General features: G+C 42.5%; 1 protein-coding gene across 11 annotated transcripts in view; it reads left to right on the plus strand.

The window, feature by feature from the left end:
- The window catches only part of LOC126278361 (uncharacterized), a 112,033-nt gene that overhangs the window by 65,685 nt on the left and 33,380 nt on the right, over positions 1-12,968 (plus strand). For 7 of the 11 annotated variants that reach the window (XM_049978436.1, XM_049978427.1, XM_049978445.1 and 4 more), the window contains one exon: positions 12,529-12,677. The exons of 1 other annotated variant lie outside the window; for it this stretch is intronic. In XM_049978436.1, coding sequence (XP_049834393.1) covers positions 12,529-12,677 — 149 coding nt within the window. The remainder of the gene's footprint in view (positions 1-12,528; positions 12,678-12,968) is intronic. 3 more of the 11 variants (XM_049978454.1, XM_049978498.1, XM_049978481.1) reach the window with 1 other exon arrangement.

Below are 12,968 nucleotides of genomic sequence, written 5' to 3' on the forward strand. Positions count from 1 at the left end.
TCAGCTGTTACACTGGGGGCCGAACTCCATTATTAAGCTTGCATGCGTAGCATGATTGTCTTGGCGTTAGACGATATGGAAGCTTCACGCGGGACACATTATCTTTGTGCGACGAAATGGCACCAATAAGAGGAAGTGTTGGGTGCACGACATTAATAGCAAGAGAGAAAGCTTAGGAGAATGCCATCATCTGTGTATTGATCTAGAGTCTGACGAAGATAGGTTCTTCAAATATTTTCGTATGTAGCGAGAATGTTTCGAGGAACTGAATCACCTGATAAAAAGCACCGAGAAGTGCACAACGAACTAGAGAAAGCCAATTGATACAAGGCACAGAGTAGCCATTTGTTTGAGGTAAGTTTTACCATTTGTGGCCTCTTTGTGCTTCAAACAGAAGTCCTATAATTTATTCCATTTCAGTTTTGCTGTATCATATGAAAGGTTCGGCGGAAGAAACTGCTATACCGCAACGTAGTTACGAGTGGAGTGATAAATTTATCTGCAGTGTTTACGAATACAGCAAACGATAGTAACATCTCGTTTCGCATGTCACGCTAGAGAGAACTTTCTACTTAATAGATTGTTTTGTATTCATAACATTGTCATTGAATTTAAACAAACATATCATTGGTCGTTAACTTATCTAACCGCCTCATGCCGCTGCTTCCAGTGTGACCACAGAGCAGTTGAGTGTGCCAACAGAAGCAAGCAGCCACTCCGGCTTGTGGTGAATCTGTAATCTGTGACAACTCGGCGGCGGCCGGTGCGGCAGGCCGCATGCCGGTGCGTCAGAGCCGCACTCTGTGGGACCGCCGCCATACAATAATGAGCGATTCAACAGTGCGACCTGCCGGCTGCGGTTCAAGGCCAGAGGTCAGAGGTCAGACGGCCAGGCCGCATTCTGTCTGGCCAGGCCTTTAGTTTGAAGCCAGCGATGTTCTCAATTTCCCACCTGTGCAGTTGAGAAAATCTGATGTTTGGAGGGATCCAGATGACATGGCATGGGCCGTGAAGCAGCCATTGAAGTCAAGAACACTGTATTGTGCTGCATGTTTGGGAACTGGGTAATCTGGCAGACTTATGGCTATAGTTTGGAGGTGACCATACATACAAACTGAATTTGTTTGTATTCATGTCCATAAAGAATGCTGCACAGTGGCTGCTACTAAGTTCGTAGACTACATGGTTGCTTTTGCAGATGGCCCTGCCTCTGGTGGGGTACGAAATGCCTGTGACAGGACTGTTGTCTCCCCAGTCACCTAATGTCTTCCAACCTGCTAACTGGCCACAAAGGAATGTCCCCCTCAAGACTCAGTCCACCCACGTATGAGGCAACTGAATCACATACTCGGCCAGTGTTTCAATTACCTATTATCTTGTCCTGTAATGAGAAATAGCATCCCCACTGTTGTCTCACAGTGATACTTGTCCAAACTATGCAATATCCTAGCCTGTCCCTATTCAGATCCATCCATGAGATGAGATGGCCGAAATCAAAAGAAGATGGGTCTTTGGACTGAGGAACACCAGGTTGAGTGAATGAGAGAGGTGATGTTGAGGTTCTAGAGAAATGTGGATGGGGTTTCCTCGCTGTTGGCCCATGTTGTCATGAGTGAATCTGAACTAGGTGAAGGGTATGGGACACTGGGAGTGGCTAGGAGGACTCATTAAGAGGTGGGCATCGGATGGTGGCTTATGAGTGCCCATGGCTGTAGTGCAGTTTTGTTTGTAGGCGATGCCTTCAAAGGAGAAGTAATAATGAGGATACAGCTGTTCATTGTGAGCAAGAAAGAGGTTGTGCATTTGAAGTCAGTCAGATGTTGGGAAAAGTAGTGTACACTGGCAGCCAGGAAATGGGCATTGGGGATGTTAGTGTAGAAGGAGATGCCAATGATTGTGATGAGCAAGGTTCTAGGTGGTAAAGAGACAGGAAATGTGGAGAATTAGTAGAGGAAATGGTTAGTGTGTTTCGTATAGAATAATGGATTGCAGGCAACAGGCTGAAGCTGTTGGCCTACAAGGGCAGAGATTCTTTCTATATGGATGCAGTGTCCATTAACAATGGATGGGTGAGTTTATTGTAGATCCATCCTGGAATCTCTTCTCTGAGTCTGTCTCCTTCCTACCGTATTTACTCGAATCTAAGCCGCACCTGAAAAATAAGACTCGAAATAAAGGAAAAAAAAAAATTCCCGAATCTAAGCTGCACCTGAAATTTGAGACTCGAAATTCAAGGGGGGAGAGAAGTTTTAGGCCGCACCTCCAAATCGAAACAAAGTTGGTCCATCGTAATATGAGACACCATTTAGGTCGAATGAATGACAATACAGCTACAGTAGTTTGGTTCGAGCCGTAAGCTTAGCAGTTAAGTTTTACCAGGTAGCCATTGCTATGCATCAGGCGCTCTGTCGGTATTTAAACGGGTACCCTTCATTTTTCACGTGCTTCGCCTGGTTTGAATTGATTGGTTATTTTTCTTTGATCTGATAACTGCCGTTCTCTTTGTTATAAGTGTTTACATCACTCTAAGCTGAAAATACATTACTGTACTGTGTTATGCATTGTTTGTCGCATTCTGATGATGAGTGTTTACGACCTGTCGCCGCTCGCGGCATGGTTTGCTTTTGTGCGTGCTACCGCCTTTACAATAAAAAAAAGAAAGGAATTGTCTCAGTTGCGAAACAACTGTTGTTATTTACACTGCTGCTTTCTTTGATAATAATCAACAAGAACCAAATAATAAACTGCGTATGACAGAAGATGCTCTGAACGAGAGTTTAGCACAAATTTTTCTCCGTTTGAAAATCTTTGCAGACACCTCTTTAGTACATTACTTTCTGCACAGAAATTAGAGTCATCTTAGATTAATTGCTGTCCTTCATTTCTGACTGTATCACTATTAGGCATAAGAATAATTCGAATATAAACATGACATGTTATGTGTATACTCACGCGTTTGCTGTTGTCTCACTCTAGTTTCGTAGTTTATTAGGCAGACAGGATTTAAATGCGATAGCAGCAAACACGAAAGAATACATGGCAAAATTTTAATATTCATATTATTCTTATGGTGAAGAGAATACTGCATGTGATTCAAAATTCATGAAAGTTCCCATTAGCAACCATCTCTTCTCACAGGTAGGAAAAAATTCAGAACGTAGAATTGGCCATATTGACAAACATCGCAAACAGTCTTGCCAGTCGGATTTTCATAGTACATTGAAAAGCTGCTACATTCGAAGATGAACAATACGAAAATAGTATTTACTTTGTTGGATAATGTATGAAAATGCTGTGGTCGAAATTTGGGGCGGAGAAAAAAGCTCGTCTTCCACTTTTTTTTTTTACATTTATTTACTGACACAGAGGTTTTGGCGCCAGTATTTATCTTTGTCCCTGCAAAGCATGCCTGTGTAGCGCTACATACAGGGTGTTTCCAAAATGACCGGTATATTTGAAACGGCATTAAAAACTAAACGAGCAGTGATAGAAATACACCGTTTGTTGCAATATGCTTGGGACAACAGTACATCTTCAGGCAGACAAACTTTCGAAATTACAGTAGTTACAATTTTCAACAACAGATGGCGCTGCAAGTGATGTGAAAGATATAGAAGACAACGCAGTCTGTGGGTGCGCCATTCTGTACGTCGTCTTTCTGCTGTAAGCGTGTGCTGTTCACAACGTGCAAGTGTGCTGTGGACAACATGGTTTATTCCTTAGAACAGGGGATTTTTCTGGTGTTGGAAATCCACCGCCTAGAACACAGTGTTGTTGCAACAAGACTAAGTTTTCAACGGAGGTTTAATGTAACCAAAGGACAGAAAAGCGATTCAATAAAGGATCTGTTTGAAAAATTTCAACGGACTGGGAACGTGACGGATGAACGTGCTGGAAAGGTAGGGCAACCGCGTACGGCAACCACAGAGGGCAACGTGCAGCTAGTGCAGCAGGTGATCCAACAGCGGCCTCGGGTTTCCGTTTGCCGTGTTGCAGCTGCGGTCCAAATGACGCCATCGTCCACGTATCGTCTCATGCGCCAGAGTTTACACTTCTATCCATACAAAATTCAAACGTGGCAACCCCTCAGCGCCGCTACCATTGCTGCACGAGAGACATTCGCTAACGATATAGTGCACAGGATTGATGACAGCGATATGCATGTGGGCAGCATTTGGTTTACTGACGAAGGTTATTTTTACCTGGACGGCTTCATCAATAAACAGAACTGGCGCATATGGGGAACCCAAAAGCCCCTTGTTGCAGTCCCATCGTCCCTGCATCCTCAAAAAGTACTTGTCTGGGCCGCCATTTCTTCCAAAGGAATCATTGGCTCATTTTTCAGATCCGAAACGATTACTGCATCATGCTATCTGGACATTCTTAGTGAATTTGTGGCGGTACAAACTGCCTTAGACGACACTGCGAACACCTCGTGGTTTATGCAAGATGGTGCCCGGCCACATCGCACGGCCGACGTCTTTAATTTCCTGAATGAATATTTTGATGATCGTGTGATTGATTTGGGCTGTCCGAAACATACAGGAGGCGGCGTGGATTAGCCTCCCTATTCGCCAGACATGAACCCCTGTGGCTTCTTTCTGTGGGAACACCTGAAAGACCAGGTGTACCGCCAGAATCCAGAAACAATTGAACAGCTGAAGCAGTACATCTCATCTGCATGTGAAGCCATTCCGCCAGACACGTTGTCAAAGGTTTCGGGTAATTTCATTCAGAGACTACGCCATATTATTGCTACGCATGGTGGATATGTGGAAAATATCATACTATAGAGTTTCCCAGACCGCAGCACCATCTGTTGTTGACAATTGTAACTACTGTAATTTCGAAAGTTTGTCTGCCTGAAAATGTACTGTTGTCCCAAGCATATTGCAACAAACGGTGTATTTCTATCGCTGCTCGTTTAGTTTGTTTTGCCGTTTCAAATATACCGGTCATTTTTGAAACACCATGTACATTCGACGGCAGAAGTTAGTTGTGGAGGCACCTACCAACATATTTCAGAACTTCCGCTTACTTTGCACTTGATTCTAAGCCGCAGGCGGTTTTTTGGATTACAAAAACTGGAAAAAAGTGCGGCTTAGATTCGAGTAAATACGGTAACGCCCACAGCTCACATGACTCTCACTTCGTATATGCTTCGTAAAACCCATCCACACAGGAGGCCTATACCTTTCATTGCTGAAATCACAGAGCCACAACCTTCCCTAGTTCCTGTTCTCCACATGCCTCTATCCTCTTCCCTGATCTCACTCCAGCCTTTCCCCCTCCCCTCCAAATCTCTCTCTCTCTCTCTCTCTCTCTCTCTCTCTCTCACTCACTCACTCACTCACTCACTCACTCACTCACACACACACACACACACACACACACACACACACACACACACACACACATACACAAAACCCAATTATTCCTTCCCCTTCCTGCACCATCTGTATCCTCAAATAATGGCTCCAGCCAAGATTGCTGCTAGACCCAGTTGGGTCACACCTGGAGATAACAGTGTGCATGCATGTGTGCACGTGTGTGTGCAGTTTTTTTCTTTGTCTGTCTGATGAAAGACGTAGCTGAGCCGTTTAACAGTCTACAATTCAGTGTGTCTGCTGTTACATGCCTTCTCTATGTGGGGAGTAGCAATCTATTCCATACTCATGTTTTTAATAATTTTTCATACACAAGATGTGTAGAGGTCTATAAAACCCAGTTAATTTTAACTGAAAACGTGTACACAGTCTTACATAACATACTTCAGACAAGTCAGTTTTGTATACCAACTTATTGAGAGTGTAAGTAGCAAGAATCAAGCCTATCCTCTTCCGTGTCACTGCACCTTACCGGTGTTCAGTAAATTACTAGTAACCTCACATGTAAAAGAAATAAAGTCACATAACTTTTGCCAGAATTATTATAAATCTAACTCTCTACGCACCATAATTTGACCAAATCAGACAATTCGCGTGATTAGAATCAGTCCTAATATTGAGTTAAAAAAAAAAAATTACAATTCCAAGTAAAGTATGCAGCTGTTTGCCACCCAAACCCAAACTTGACAAAGTTTCTGCATTGACAACAGGAAAATCTTGACTGTCCCCATCCTCTTGTCTGCATTATAAACCAGTGGTTGATTTTCTTGCATCACTTGACCCACATCTGTCATTTCAGACACACTAGCACAATTATAAAATGTATGGTATTAAAATTACAAAGGATTTAGATTAAATGTGTACGTCGTACATACTGTAGCTTCATTGTTTCTTACATAAATGGTTAATTAAAGTACTAGTATATGATGTATACTTTGATAAGCAAAAGAAATGTCATTAAATTTTATGTACAACATAAATGCAACAAATGATTTTACATTTCCTTTCATGTGGTGGCATTTGAATTATTGTGCCCTATACCATTCTTCTTAATTGTATTAGCCTAATTAACACTGATTTATGTGAAATTAACAATTTTATAGTCTCATGTGTTAATAATGCCTTAGTCTAACGTGTTTGTTTCCATTTAAGATCTGTCTGGGAATTGGTTATTTTATTCGTTACGTGTGTCTCGTTTGATTGTAGTTTCTGCCATAGGTATCTCACTTGTAGTTGCCTGGTATTGTGAATTAGGTACTTTTATTGATTAGTGCTTTACTGTTGCAGACAACTTTATTACCAGTTGCCATAAAACTCAGCTTGTTGCAGCAACAACTTCATCTTTGAAGACTCATTTAGAAAGAGTATATGCAGGCGTGCCAACTCTCCTGATTTAAGCGGGGGACTCCTGATTTTTCCTTCTTCCTTCCGATTTCCCGACAGTGAAGACCAATCTCCCGATTTTCAGAGCAGTTTCAATACTTTCCTTACTATTTGAAAATCCTGCACCTTCGATATGTTGGTGGATGACAAGGTATGGTTGCTAGTTGTCTATGTTAACTTGGTAGATTGCTGCAGTGGCTGTTGGGAGCAGCAGTAGGTGTAGCTCGTGCTTCGTGATCGTTTAAGAAATATTTATTCATGCAAAAACTGTGCTAATGTCAAAACAGAAATCTAATATGCATTAATTTGTTTTCTGGGATCGTAATTTCGAACTGTAGTTCTCTCAAGAGTGCTTCATTTGAATGTGTGTGAATCCAAAGAAACCTCCAGAGCTCATCATTCATATTGTTCAGCATGTTGAATGATAAATTATACAGTCTGAAGGCTCAAGTATGTCCATTATTTAGTATTTACATGTAAATAATAAAGCAAATGTAATTGAATTGTTACAGTTATTGAATTATTGCAACTTTAATCGCGAGAGATGTGTTGTAATTCACAATAGTACACCTTTAAAATTCTCCTGATTTTTCACTTTTGAAAGTTGGCATGTCTGTATATGTATTCTTTGCATCTTAACAGAATTGACTGCATTCTTTGTCAGTTTAGATGTATTCATTGCTGTAATAGAGATTTAATGCTGACTTGGCAGACACATAGTCAACCAGCCTTCTTGCCTGGAACATCTATTTGTTGCATGACAATCACATCCTTAACTATATTATTCACACTTTGACTTATTTTGCTCTCACCTTGAAGGATGATGCATCAGAATTACTTACTCACCCTACAAAACTGCCTGCCAAATTGTGCTATTTATTAAAGAAACTGGATTTCACTGTGTACTGTAATGACTCCTTCATTGCTATGTCAGTTTTCTGGGTGTGGCCTCCAGCCAGGTTCTTCCCCTGAAAAGCACTTTAGCTGTCTTAGCATTTAACCTTTTGTATCTCCTACAAAGCTTTGCATTTATGCTGTGACTGTCTTTGCTTATGACTCACTTATAACATTGCCATCAACACAACTGTTTAGGAAAACAATCAAAAACAATTTGCATATATGATCGCAACAGAGTATTACACACACTTGATTGTCGAGTCGGTGTGTGGAACTGTCTGTCCCTGCAATATCAGTATGGTTTGGCCTCTACATCTACATCTACATCCATACTCCGCAAGCCACATGACGGTGTGTGGCGGAGGGTACCCTGAGTACCTCTATCGGTTCTCCCTTCTATTCTAGTCCCGTATTGTTCGTGGAAAGAAGGATTGTCGGTATGCCTCTGTGTGGGCTCTAATCTCTCTGATTTTATCCTCATGGTCTCTTAGTGAGATATACATAGGAGGAAGCAATATACTGCTTGAGTCTTCGGTGAAGGTATGTTCTCGAAACTTTAACAAAAGCCTGTACCGAGCTACTGAGCATCTCTCCTGCAGAGTCTTCCTCCACTGGAGTTTATCTATCATCTCCGTAACGCTTTCGTGATTTCTAAATGATCCTCTAATGAAGCGCACTGCTCTCCGTTGGATCTTCTCTCTCTCTTCTATCAACCCTATCTGTTACGGATCCCACACTGATGAGCAGTATTCAAGCAGTGGGCGAACAAGTTTACTGTAACCTACTTCCTTTGTTTTCGGATTGCATTTCCTTAGGATTCTTCCAATGAATTTCAGTCTGGCATCTGCTTTACCGACGATCAACTTTATATGATCATTCCATTTTAAATCACTCCTAATGCGTATTCCCAGATAATTTATGGAATTAACTGCTTCCAGTTGCTGAGCTCCTATTTTGTAGCTAAATGATAAGGGATCTATCTTTCTGTGTATTCGCAGCACATTACACTTGTCTACATTGAGATTCAATTGCCATTCCCTGCACCATGCGTCAATTCGCTGCAGATCCTCCTGCATTTCAGTACAATTTTCCATTGTTACAACCTCTCGATACACCACAGCGTAATCTGCAAAAAGCCTCAGTGAACTTCCGATGTCATCCACAAGGTCATTTATGTATTTTCTGAATAGCAACGGTCCTATGACACTCCCCTGTGGCACACCTGAAATCACTCTTACTTCGGAAGACTTCTCTCCATTGAGAATGACATGCTGCATTCTGTTACCTAGGAACTCCTCAATCCAATCACACAATTCTACATCTACATCTACATCTACATCCATACTCCGCAAGCCACCTGACGGTGTGTGGCGGAGGGTAATCTGATAGTCTATATGCTCTTACTTTGTTCATTAAAAGACTGGGGGGAACTGTATCGAACGCCTTGCGGAAGTCAAGAAACACGGCATCTACCTGTGAACCCGTGTCTATGGCCCTCTGGGTCTCGTGGACGATTAGCGCGAGCTGGGTTTCACATGACCGTCTTTTCCGAAACCCCTGCTGATTCCTACAGAGTAGATTTCTAGTCTCCAGAAAAGTCATTATACTCTAACATAATACGTGTTCCAAAATTCTACAACTGATTCACGTTAGAGATACAGGTCTATAATTTTGCACATCTGTTCGACGTCCCTTCTTGAAAACGGGGATGACCTGTGCCCTTTTCCAATCTTTGGGAATGCTACGCTCTTCCAGAGACCTACGGTACACCGCAAGAAGGGGGGCAAGTTCCTTCGCGTACTCTGTGTAAAATCGAACTGGTATCCCATCAGGTCCACCGGCCTTCCCTCTTTTGAGCGATTTTAATTGTTTCTCTATCCCTCTTTCGTCTATTTTGATATCTACCATTTTGTCATCTGTGCGACAATCTAGAGAAGGAACTACAGTGCAGTCTTCAACTGTGAAACAACTTTGGAAAAAGACACTTAGTATTTCGGCCTTTAGTCTGTCATCCTCTGTTTCAGTACTATTTTGGTCTCAGAGTGTCTGGACATGTTGTTTTGATGCACCTACTGCTTTGACATAAGACCAAAATTTCTTAGGATTTTCTGCCAAGTCAGTACATAGAACTTTACTTTCGAATTCATTGAACGCCTCTCGCATAGCCCTCCTCACACTACATTTCGCTTCACGTAATTTTTGTTTGTCTGCAAGGCTTTGGCTATGTTTATGTTTACTGTGAAGTTCTCTTTGCTTCCGCAGCAGTTTTCTAACTCAGTTGTTGTAACACGGTGGCTCTTTTCCATCTCTTACGATCTTACTTGGCACATACTCATCTAACGCATATTGTACGATGGTTTTGAACTTTGTCCACTGATCCTTAACACTATCTGTACTTAAGACAAAGCTTTTGTGTTGAGCCGTCAGATACTCTGAAATCTGCTTTTAGTCCCTTTTCTAAACAGAAAAAACTTCCTACCTTTTTTAATATTTCTATTTACAGCTGAAATCATCGATGCTGTAACCGCTTTATGATCGCTGATTCCCTGTTCTGCGTTAACTGTTTCAAATAGTTCGGGTCTGTTTGTCACCAGAAGGTCTAATATGTTATTGCCATGAGTCAGTTCTCTGTTTAACTGCTCAAGGTAGTTTTCAGATAAACCACTTAAAACAATTTCACTGGGTTCTTTGTCCCTGCCACCCGTTATGAACGTTTGAGTCTTCCAGTCTATATGCCACAAATTAAAATCTCCACCCAGAACTATGACATGGTGGGAAAATCTACTCAAAATATTTTCCAAATTATCCTTCATGTGTTCAGCCACAACAGCTGCTGAGCCTACTTTAACCGTGACCTTCACCCAAATCATTTCCCATTTCGGATCTTCGTCATTTTCCTTCGATACTATTGCACTTCGTATCGCTATAAACACGCCTCCACCTTCACTGTCCAGCCTGTCTCTGCGGTATACATTCCAATCTGAGTTTAGGATTTCATTACTGTTTACGTCTGGTTTCAGCCAACTTTCTGTCCCTTGTACTATATGGGCGTTGTGACCATTTATTAATGAGAGCAGTTCTGGGACCTTTCTATAGAATCTCCTGCAGTTTACTATTAGCACATTAATATTGTTATTCCCTGTTGCATTTTGCCTACTCCTACCTTGCTGCATCTCAGGATGCGTCTTGTTGGGCCTAGGGAGGGAATTCTCTAACCTAAAAAACCCCCCATGTGCACTCCACACGTACTCCGCTACCCTTGTAGCCGCTTCCGGCGTGTAGTGCAAGCCTGACCTATTGAGGGGGACCCTACATTTCTCCACCCAATAGTGGAGGTCGAGAAATTTGCACCCCACATCTCTGCAGAATCGTCTGAGCCTCTGGTTTAGGCCTTCCACTCAGCTCCTAACCAGAGGACCGGGATCGGTTCTGGGAACGATACTACAAATAGTTAGCTCTGATTCCACCACGCGAGCGAGGCTTTCTGCCTTCACCAATTCTGCCAACCGCCTGTACGAACTGAGGATGACCTCTGAACCCAGATGGCAGGAGTCATTGGTGCCGATATGAGCAACAATTTGTAGTCGGGTGCCCCCAGTGCTCTCTATCGCCGCCGGTAGGGCCTCCTCCACATCTCGGATGAGACCCCCCGACAAGCAGACAGAGTGAACACTGGCGTTCTTCCCCGACCTTTCTGCTATTTCCCTAAGGGGCTCCATCACTTGCCTAACGTTGGAGCTCCCAATAACTAATAAACCCCTCCCCCCGTGTGCCTGCTCGGACCCTGCTGAAGGAGCAGCCACATGTCCACTCACAGGCAGAGCGGGTGATGCCACATGGCCAGCCTCCACATTTACCCTCCACCTCCTGCGCTGCAAACACTGCTGAACCCACAACTCCCCTTGGGGAGAGGGTGGCCCAACCGTGCCCGGTACCCGCGAAGATGTCTCGACAGCAGGGACAGTGGGTGAAGCATGTAACACCTGGGGTGTACCTTGTGACGCACCAGACTCCCCACTGCCGCTACACTCCGAGGCAGCAGCCTGAAGACGGCTGTCCGCGCCTGTCAACACGCTCAGCTGTTCGCGAACAGTGGCCAGCCTCTCCTGCGTCCGTACACAGCTGTCACACATCCTATCCATCCTAAGAAATCAATTTACTGTAGAGAGTTAATCAACTTTTAACTAGACTGCTAATTCACTAAAGGCGGCTGTTTATTGACTAAACTGTGGTTGCTAGCCACTTCTTGTAGAAAACAATGAAAATAGCACTACCTATCTCTGGACTGTATTGAAAACAAACACTAGCTCTACTGGCACTATGGTTGACTAAAGGGACTCTCTGACTATTCAAAACGAACACGAAATCCATGGAACACTATTACTAGCACTCGACAATTAAAGCTTCCTAAAAGCAAAAACACACAGAAGAAGTGACAAGTAAGAAAAATACAGTTAATACTTAAATTAAGGTGGCTCGCTTCACAGCAGACGGCAGCTGCTTGGCCTTTTACTCTTTCTTTAGCCTCAACAAATTAGTGTTGCTTTTACTAGCGTACTATCTTCTATTGTTGCACTAATTTTTCATGGCACCTAGACCATGATGAAGAGAACATCCACACTTTCTTTTCCTCCTGCTTTATTATTATTAGCTGTGTATTGGGAGGTTGGAGGGGCTGGTGACTGTTCTCTTGCAATACTCACTATCATTTTTAACCATCACGTCTCATACAGACCATTTTGTTCAGCTTACATTGTTTCCTGTTTCATTGAGAAATGTTATTTTAAATCAGCTATTCTCATTTGAATTTTCTTTACCTGGTAAATGTTGTTGTTTATATTACATTAATTTGGGTTTCCAGCAGGAATTTGAATCAGCAACAACAGAAAGAATTCAGAAACTCATGGATGATATTGAATGCATCTTATACGATGAACCTTTGGAAACACCACCTAGCAAGGAAATTATTGATGAATGCCGAATGTGGAAGGAGGCATTTCCACATATGAGGTAAACACGATTTAGAAGTTTCGCTGCATAATGAACAGTGCACCAATAATTTTGTATCTTTATTTCTGATTGCAGTCGTGAAATCTCTAGTTCTCACATGTTTTCTTTCATTTCATTGCTGTCCCAGTGCACATTGTGCAGGTCTTTTGTTATTGCGACTGTTCATGTACCAGTTGGAAAGTCACCCCTGATGTTGTTTATAAACATATACACAGTTATGATGAGCGTTACCTATGGGTTGAATACTCCACTCAAATGGGCTGCAGAGTTTCAGTTGAAAGTAAAGCATCA

The sequence above is a fragment of the Schistocerca gregaria genome, chromosome 1 (genome assembly GCF_023897955.1).
Source record: "Schistocerca gregaria isolate iqSchGreg1 chromosome 1, iqSchGreg1.2, whole genome shotgun sequence".
Classification (NCBI taxonomy): Eukaryota; Metazoa; Arthropoda; class Insecta; order Orthoptera; family Acrididae; genus Schistocerca; species Schistocerca gregaria.